The 9,556-nt window shown below is 54.8% G+C and overlaps 1 protein-coding gene across 6 annotated transcripts in view; it reads right to left on the bottom strand.

The window, feature by feature from the left end:
• Positions 1-1,405: 1,405 nt before the first annotated feature.
• The window catches only part of IKBKE (inhibitor of nuclear factor kappa B kinase subunit epsilon), a 15,855-nt gene continuing 7,704 nt past the window's right edge, over positions 1,406-9,556 (bottom strand). For 3 of the 6 annotated variants that reach the window (XM_028488521.1, XM_028488520.1, XM_028488518.1), the window contains 7 exons: positions 8,986-9,182; positions 8,148-8,212; positions 7,966-8,057; positions 7,719-7,805; positions 4,632-4,707; positions 4,404-4,516; positions 1,406-2,541 (listed from right to left, as the gene is read on the bottom strand). In XM_028488521.1, the coding sequence (XP_028344322.1) occupies positions 2,202-2,541; positions 4,404-4,516; positions 4,632-4,707; positions 7,719-7,805; positions 7,966-8,057; positions 8,148-8,212; positions 8,986-9,182 (970 nt within the window). In that variant the 3' untranslated portion in view covers positions 1,406-2,201. The remainder of the gene's footprint in view (positions 2,542-4,403; positions 4,517-4,631; positions 4,708-7,718; positions 7,806-7,965; positions 8,058-8,147; positions 8,213-8,985; positions 9,183-9,556) is intronic. The other 3 variants (XM_028488523.1, XM_028488522.1, XM_028488519.1) reach the window with 3 other exon arrangements.

Here is a 9,556-nt window from a genome sequence, read left to right on the forward strand (position 1 = left end):
GATCCAGGAAGGACAAACGGAGGGAAACAAGCACCCAAGACACTGCATTATGACCAGGTAGGGGCCCAGCTGGGCCAGGCAAGCCCGCAGTGCAGGGAGTGGAGGGATGGGTGCTCGGGGAACACTTCAGGTGGACAGTGGTGGATGAGATGGGCCTTGAAGGATGTCTGGTCAGCCCTGACCCCCTCATCCAATCCCCTTCCCAGCGCGGCTGATGCCTACAGCCTATTGACCCCATCCCTGAATATTCAGGCTGCAGGCAGAGCCACCTGGGCTCTGCAGCAATGGGCTGGATAAGCCAGGCCCCCACCCTCGACCTCCGCTTCTCAGCCCAGCCACTTTTGCCAGAAGGAGAACTTTTGCCAGTAGGGCTGAAGTTTTCACTGCCTTGGCAGCTTCCTGATGCTCTCTGGGATAGGGAGATGCTGCCCCCTCCTGGGCCTCAGGGGAATGGCCTCTGAAGGCCAAGATGAAGTGATGAGGAGAGCCACCTCTGCCTGCCCCCACCACTCCCCTAATAGCAGAAGCACCTCCCTGGCCTCTTGGTCCTGGGCCCTGCACTCAGCCAGTTGACTTATGAAGCCCAAGCGACTGATCTGGGACGAGGCCCAGCTCTGCCTCCTCTTAGCGGGCGGCTACAGGCAAGTGATTTTTGCCTCATCCATCACATGTAACACACAGGATGGGTGTGAGGGTAAAGGGAGAAAGGGCCCTGAAAACGATGGGGCATTTTCCAGAATGGCATCTTGCCACACCTCAAGTGTTGACGGTTAAGTGTTATTCTTCCCGGTTCATTTTTAACTTTAATAAAGGACTCTTGCAAGCCAATACAAATCAAACTGTTTTTGAGGTTGTAAAATGGGGTGGTTAAAAGCACCTGGACCTAGGTTGCTTGGGTTACTTAACCTTCCTGTGTCTCAGTTTCCTCATCTATAAAACAGGGAGGGTAACAGTGTCTAGAGCATTAAATAAATTAAGAACACGCAAAGCCCATAGGACGGTGCCCAGTACATGGGAGGTGCTCAGAAGTGTCGTGGTCATAGGATGACGGAATTCCAGTGACGGAGGCAGAAAAGCCTCTGAAGGTCTCCTAAAATCACAGCAAAGGTGGCCAACTGGGTGTCAGGCCAGGCTTCTTGAGCCCAAGGTCCCCCTGGTTGCAGGGAACATGGGAGTCTCAGTTCTCCTGTCTCCTGTGCAGCTCCCCCTCCAAGGTCAGATCCAGAGGCGGGACTGAGGCTCCCATCTTCTAGAATCTGCATGTCCAATGTGGTGGCCAGGTGGCTGCTGAGAACTTGAAATGTGGCCAGTATGGCTAATGTGACTGAGCACCTGAATTTTTAATTTTAATGTAATGAATTCGATTAAATTTAAAAACTGAAGCAGTGTACAATGTTTTTTCCCCATCAAACACAGCTTTATTATTTTGGTAAGAGTACATTTCATTTTGTTAAAAAATTAGCTTCCAAATAGAGATGGCCAGTGAGTGTAAAATACACACGGGATTGTGAAGACTTAGCACAAAAGAGAATGTAAAATATCTCTTTAATAATTGTTTCTATTGATTACATGCTGAAATGACAACTTGAAAATATTGCGTTGTATAAAATATGTTATTAAAATAAATTTCACCTGTTTCTTTCTACTTTTTAAATTTTGGCTACTAGTAAACTTAAAATTACAAACGTGCCTGGCATTGCATTCCTACGGGACAGTGCTTTTTAGATAATCCTAGGGACAGAAGAGAATTTGCAGTCAGGCGCAAGCCCTCAAGTATTGATTTCCTGCACATTAGGAAATGCTGGGGGCATGGGTGGGCGAGAGTGTCGGTCGGTTCCTGGAGTGTTAGCTCCCCAACCCCGAGAGTCACCTGGAGCCTCCCCAGGCTCCCCCCACAACCCCCGCTGCCGTCAGCCCCAGCCCTGGGTTCGACCCTCCCCTACCCCATGATGGGTGAGAAGCTTCCCATCCCTGGACCTGTAAATGAGCTGCTCCTGCCCAGAGGGTCTTGGTGAGGCTCGGTAGATAATGCAGGCCAAGTGCCTGGACTAATGACTCTAACTGGTATTTCTCCCGATCCTCCCTTTTCTGGAAAGCCTGACTAACACTTCAGTGAGCCAAAGTCACAACGGATAGGGAAACACTCCTTAAACTGTAGAGTGCCCTGCAAAGGTGAGGGGTCTCTTTCAAGGCCACCACGTCTATAGCATCCAGGCCTCAGCTGAGCCCCTATGTGGCAACAGGCAAAGGTGGAAAGGCTTCATGTCCCTCACTGGTGTGCAGGCAGCCTGCAGGCAGCGACCTTGCCCTAGACCAGAGGCACCCGGGCACCACGGAGCGCCACCCGCATAGTGGGCCTCCAGCAACGCCACTGGATGGAGGGTTAGAGACAGCCAGCTAACCCAAGGGAAGGAAGGAGGGAGGGAGGGGAGAGCATGAGTGTTTTGCTCTCCCTGCGGCTCACCTGGCCTCATCCTGGATTTCTTGAACTGTTTGTAAATGAGATACATCTTGTCCAAACAGCACTGAATCTGCTGGATGCTGTGGGCATGAGACAGGGACCAGGTGATGGAAGAATCAAACAGCACAGGTAAAGGGTGAGGGGTGGGGGATGGCGGTAGGACGAGGGAAGCTGTCTCCCTGCAATAGGAGCCTCATTGCCATAGTTTTGGGGCCAATCTGGCAGTGGGGGTGACTTTTCTGTTTCTAAACTTGTTTGAGGTACCCTCGGGTTAGCCAGCCAGTCACCTCTCATTCCTGTGTTTATTCTTTCTCTCTTACACACACACACACACACACACACACACACACACACACACACACACACAGGAAGAAGCCAAGCAGGACAGGCGACAGAAAAGTGGCCTTTGCTACACAACAGGGCTTGAGAACAGGCTCCGGGAAGGAGCCTTGGACCCTGAAACAGGAGAGCCTGGGAGTGGCAGCTGCGTGTGGGAGCACAATAGAAACTTCTCTTCTGTCACCTGGCAAGGGCCGAAGTCATGCTTTCTGAGAATACCCAATGCCCGGTACACAGAAGGGACTTAAATCATGAATCAACAACCCTTGTTTAAAACAAGAATCAATCAAGGTCTTTGGTCCTGCCTGCAGGCAGGGGAATTCGGGACATGACCTCTCTACCCTCTTGGCCTGGGGTTTAAGGTCATTATTGTTTCTTCCTTCCCCTTTTCAGGATACACTTTGTTTGAGATGTTGGGGGTGTTTGTGGGTGGGGGGTTAGCCCTCATCCTCGGGCCTATTTAGCTCCACTTCCTCCCTGCAGCTCCTCCCAGGACCAGCTATTTCTGAAGCTGGACCCGGGGCAGAGCCCAAGCGTTTTCCCAGGACTCTGCGGACCCCAGACCCCTGCCCTCCTGGCACCGGGGGTGGACAAGAGCCCAGGTCCAGTCTTTATCCAAAGGGCTTGAGCCAGATGTGTTCCAAATTCAGAACTATCTTCTGATTTGAGAAAGGTGGTCCAGTATACATACACTATACTGTGGAATTCCCCCGGAGGGCATGGTCTGGGGCAGTACTCCCTCATCACATACCCTCAGTCTTCAGAGAGCCGTAAGAATATTCACCCTAAGTGAGATAAATAAAGACTAGGAAGAGCTTCGTGTCAGTTTAGGTCAGGTTTTACAGCCCAAAGAGCGAAGAAACACCCTGTGGTTTTCAGAGCTTTCTGAATTCAGAACTGAGGACCGGGCGTGCGGATCTGCGAGGGCGCTGACTGCGGGGGGCAGGGGGGTGGCTGTTCGAGGAGCAGGACCACTTCCAGGTCAGAGCAGAGCGGGAGGTGGGGGCTCCACACACCGGGCTGTGAGGGCAGGGCTGCTGGGGATTTTTCTGTCTGTTTAAAGGGAGACTGTGGATTCAGAGCTCGAAAATCCCTGGCGCGGGCCAAGCACATAGGCTTTGGAGGTAGGCAGACCTGACCCGGAGCCTTACGTCTGTCATTTGTCATTTATTACCTGGTGTCTCGGGGCAAACTAAGCTCCCTGAGTGAGCTTCCTCACCTATAAAAGGAGCATAAGAGTAGTAGTATCGTTATTGTTTTGAGGATTAAATGATAGAAGTAGGAGGACCTATTCGAGCGTCTGACGCAGAGCAAGGGTTCAGAAGAGGTAGGGAACTCAGTTGTTCTTTTACTTAGAACTATTGCACCTGCTAATATTTGTAATTCACTCTCTAACTCCCAGGTGGAGGTGGGACCCCAGATCCTTTTCTCTTTCTGGCCAGTCTCATGGGAGGGTCTTGTACCTTCCTGGATCCCCTACCCCTAGCCCCAGGCCCCAGCATCCTTGCCAAGATAAGGGAGAAGGCAGGCTGACTCCTAAAGAGGTCTTTTGTGCTCTGTGCAACCCCCAAACCCCCCCCACCAAGAAGAAAACCCCACAGACCTTCTGTCCTCATGTACCTGATCCCGGTTCTTCATCAGCTCAGAGCTCAGCTTGCTCAGGGTCGTCTTGGTCTCTGTGATATTATGGGAACATCTGGAGAGGACCTCAGCCAACTGGGGGACACAAAGGCAGACCCCCATGGGGGCTTCAGCTGGAGGCTCCGATGGGAAGCCTCCCCGCACCCCGCTCTGCGCCTGACAGCCCCTCACCAACCCCAGCCTCACTCACGGTACGCAGCTTGGACCTCAGCTCTGCGGCCCTCTTCAGTTCCTGGATCTCAGGCACCCCAGGCACGTTGCTGAACCTCAAGGGAAGGAGTAAAATCGACGTGAGGAACATGACAACCAGACACCAAGTGTGTCTTGGATTGGATCCTGGTTGGGATGAAAACAGCCAGAAAAGAACACTTGGGGAATTACCAAATTTGAGTATGGATGGGTACTATAGATGAGATGGAATGTTTTGACACAGACGGGGCAGAGATCATAAGCTGAGAAAAGCAGGTTATAAAACAGCAAGTACAAGAAAATGACATGTAGGTTAACATACAGAAATAATAGAAAACTATCGAGAAGGATATATACGACTAAGGAGTGACGGTCTATCTCTGGGTGGTAGGATATGGTATTTTAATCTCATTTTTGCTTATCTGTATTTTCCAGCTTAGTATAATTAGCACATACTGATTTTATAACCATGACAATTGGGGAAGAAGAATCCTGTGTGTTTTGGCGTGGGATTGACGGGGCGGGGAGAGAATTAGGAAGGAGGTGGAGGCTCCGTGAAGGCAGGGATACCGCCTACTCCGCTCACCACTATATCTCCAGTGCCCAAGAAAGTGCTCGGCACACAGCAGGCACTCCACACGTGAGTGTCAAACAAATTATCGAACGCTCGGATGGATTTTAGGGCATGGGATGCTTGCTGGCAGAAGAGGATGAGGCTGACCCAACCCAACTGGACCGTGAGTCCGGAGGGGCAGGTCAGGGTCCTAGTCCTGGCTGCCACACCTGCCATCTGCATGATCTTGGTAATCACTTCAGCTTTCCAAGCCTGGGGCTCTTCATCTGTATAATGGGGAGATAAACCTCCTTCCTGCTACCATAAAAGGTGTTCGTGGGATCAAAGGAGACCTCAGAGATAACCGACATGACTAGAGAACACATTCATACAAACACACGCTTGTTGGGGGGTAAGGGTGGGGAAGCACGGGGATTCCCTGAGCCAGTCCTGGCTGCCCGAACGGCGCCTCTGGATGGCAGCGGCTGCTGAGGAGGGCCGAGGAGCTTCGGGACAAAGGCGAGGACACTGCCAAGGGAGCATGTCTTGGAGAACCCACAGAAGGAGGAGCGCCCTGTGGGGGAGGCTGGCGATGACGGCCACTTCGTGCCATGTGCTTGGGCTCCTCCCAACATGAAATTCAGCTCATTAAAATATTTCAGGTTCCGCTGTGGGAGGAGCTAGTGGCTTCGGACCTTAGACGGAACCGACAGGTCTGAGCATGTTCAGAAAAGAATGAGATTGCGACGCATGGGAGCTGGGAGGCCTCCGAGGTCATCCAATCCCCTCATTTTGAAAATGAAGAAATAGAGGCCCAGGTAGGAAAGGCGACAATGGTCTGAGGCTAACAGTGAGTTCATGAAGAGCTTGGGCCGGGCCTTCTGACTCTCGGCCCAGCGCTCTTCCTCGTGGGAGAATGAAACAGGCCTCAAAGCAGGCACTTGCCTGACCCTGAGCTCTCCACACCCACCACGCCTCGGAGGAGGCCTTGGAGCCAGAACGGGGGAGAAACAGCGGTCAGCAGACCCCAGGACTCCAGCCCTGGGGCTAGCCTGTCGCTCTCCACACTTGTCAGCCCAGGGAAGGTGGGCAAACAACCAAATGCTCTCTCTATACATTTCTTTCTCACTCAAGGACCTAGAATAGATCCTTGTTGGTCATTTTAGCGAGGTCCAACCTCTCGTGTGGACCCTAGGACCTGCCTGCACTCTCCCCTTCCCCCCGTCCCTCTCCAGTTCCACTCCGGGACGTTCTCCACTATGACTGTGGCTCCAGCAAACCTCAGCAGCACCTCCCCACCCCTCCAGTCTTGTCTCTGCATAGGGCCTTCCCACCCCAGGTATTTGCTCACATTCTGGCCTTGACAGCCTCCCTTCGTCCGGGCCTTCCTGGCTGCTCTGCCCATCTCTCGTCTCCCTTTACCCAACCGTCCTGCCACGCGCACACGCTGGGAAAGGGCTGTGCTCCAGGGCCGTCTGCAGGCCTGGGGCCGCATCCAGCCCTGGCAGCCCGCTCTGTGCCTGGGCAGACGTCTTCTCAGGGGGACTCCACCACAGCGCTGCTGGCTGGTCCTGCCCTCTGCAGCCCCTCTTCTCTGTCCCCATCTGAAGGTAGCTCAGCCATGCCGGGGACTCATCTGGAGACACTCCTCTTCCTCCTCCCTGCCTGGCCACCACCCTGTCTATCCCACGAGTCTGCAGTGAGTCACCCTGCTCCTGGGAAACCCCCAGGACCTTCCTGAGGACAAGGGCTGCGGGACGTGCCGGGTAGGACACCGGACGTGTTTGGCACGGTCTCTGCCCTTCTGCCACCGCCTGTCACCGGGAGAGGCTCCAGCCACCGTCAGCTTCCCTGGGCCACAGGGCTCCCACCTCTCACCTGTGCCGTAGCCCCTGCCGCCTTCTCAGCAGCGCGCTGGCCAGTGGAGTCTTCCAGCTTCTCATCTCCAGACCCTCCAGCTTGATGTCCTCCTCCCCAGTCTCTCCCTTTCTGTATCCCGTCACGCGTAATGAGCCCAAGTCAGAGGAGCAGAGGGTGTGGATTTCCAAGGACTGGGGCAGGGACTCCCAGGAGGCGGGGACAGTTTCGGGCCCAGAGGAAGCAGGAGGAGGGATGTGGAGGATGAGACCGCCTAGGTCTCCGTCCTGTCAAGTCCAGGGGACCGTGTGTGAGAGTGAGTGCTTCTCCCAGAGCCCTGCTCCAGGGCCTGGTGCAGGCGAGCAGTTTAAATCCTCAGAGGGGGGACCGGTAGGACAGAGGCCCCTTCCTGGGGCAGGGAGGCTGTCTCGGTACCTGGTAGGGCAGTGGCCTCACAGGCCCGGCCCCCTGAGGTGAGGGTCTGGCTGGTGGGTGGGGGGCGATGGGGCTGGAGCGCCCTCTCCGTTCTAGCATGGCAGGGAAGTCGGGAGCTCTGGGTGGGAGGGGGCGAGGGGCATTGTCGGAAAGATTGGGGTGAGGAACAGACAGAGAGAAGGGCTGATGGGTCTGAGCGGGGCTCATGCCAGCTGCGGCCCCCACCCTGGACGGAACACCCACCTCTCAGTGCCGAGGCTGCTGCTGAGGAAGAGGAGGGCCATCCTCGTGACCTCCAGCGTCCGCCTGCACGTGGCCTGGAGTATCTCCCTGCCGAAGGGAGCCTGAGTCAGAGCTGCCTTCTCCCAGGGGACTGAGGGCAGCGTGCCCATGGGCACAGCCCCAGGGCGGTGTCGGAAGGGGTCTGGGTTGCCTGTCCTACCCTGCCCACCCTCCTTGCCCTCCCCACCCAGCCCCTGGGGGTACTCACACGAACCAGTGCAGCCCCCGAAGCATCAGCTCCTGTCCTGCCAGCAAGGCCTGTGCCAGCCTCAGGGCCTGGAAGCCGGCACCCAACACACCCTGAAACACAGCGGTGGGCAGGGTCAGGTCCCGCACCCCGAACCCATGCATGAACTACCCCCTCCCTGCCACCTGGGGGCCACCCCTCACCTTGGCCGTGTTGTAATCTGCCTGCAGGTCCACTTTGGGGACAAACTTGGGGATGTCCAGAGCAGCTGCAGATAAAGACCTGGTCTGAGGGGGCTGCCTGTCCGGCCCTGGATGAGGTCTGAGCTCATCATTCCTTATTTCCAGCTCACACTCAGCCCTCGCCACCTATCTGCCACATCAAGCTTCCCAACTCACCTAGAGTCCCGACCTTCTAAGCCTTAAATGCACTCAATGTGCTTCTTTACAATTGCAGTCCCTCACTGCCCCCTTGTGTCCACTCTGGAGAACTACAGCCTCCTGCCCAAGGCCCCAACTCAACAGCAGAAAATAGGCTCAAAGCACCCCTCACACTCCGGGGTTTCAAGGCCAATTCCCCTCCCAGCCTTGGAGACCCTGAAGAGGAGGATGAAATTTGCATCATTCAAATGAGAAGGAGTGATATTTTTGCTAGAACTTGGAGGACAAAGCTCTGGACCCCTGACCACCTTCTCTTCTCTCCAGCAGCTTAGGCTCCTGCTTCCTCCAAACCAAACTATTGGAGGCTTCCCCACCAACCACAGACTGTGGAGACTACATTAAACCCACATCTCCCTGTTTCCATTGGAGTTTCTTTCCCAGATCTTTGGACGCTGTGAAGCAGGTCGGGCAGGCCACCAGCCCGAGTCACATGGCATTTCAGAGGCGTATGCAGGATTAGAACCCAGATCTGCCTTCTACACCCCGGGGACCCAAAGAAACACCCACAAGAAAATGAATCAGTATCCTGGATTATAAGCCCCTGCCCCTTGGAGGAGAATGTGAGGAGGAGAAAAGATTCAGCCTGGGTGGCCCTACTCACGGTCCCTGAAGGCCAGCCCCTTGGGGGTCTCGCTGACCATGCTGAACAGGGTCAGGGGGCTGCTTGCTGTCGTGTGGGCGATGTGCTGTGCTGAGAGGCTGGGCTCGAGGACACAGAGGTGACCCTCAAAGAGGTACTCCTGGTGCTGGGGGGCCACGTTGGTCTGCTTGTACACGGCCTCCAGAAAGATGGCTATCCTAGACACACCGGAGGCAGAGAGAGGGGAGGGGGAGGGGAGGGCATGTCAGTGGGATACGGGGTCAGGGTGACCCAAAGCCCAGCTAAGACTTTGAGTTCTGCTTTTCAGAGGGAGGGACTGGGTGATTTTTTCTCTAGGGCGGGGAGATGAAGGACAGAGCTCATGTCTTATAGTGGATGGAGACAAAGTGGGGACAGAACTCAAGAAGCCTTCACATCTCTTCCTGCCACACTTCCGTTAAAACTCACCTAGTCCCATAGCATGCTCCAGAAATACAGGGTTCCATGAGTAATACAGTGGGGAAATGCACTGCCAGCACACACACACACACACACACACACACACCACACACACACACACACACACACACAC

Source organism: Physeter macrocephalus, chromosome 4 (assembly GCF_002837175.3).
Source record: "Physeter macrocephalus isolate SW-GA chromosome 4, ASM283717v5, whole genome shotgun sequence".
Taxonomy (NCBI): domain Eukaryota; kingdom Metazoa; phylum Chordata; class Mammalia; order Artiodactyla; family Physeteridae; genus Physeter; species Physeter macrocephalus.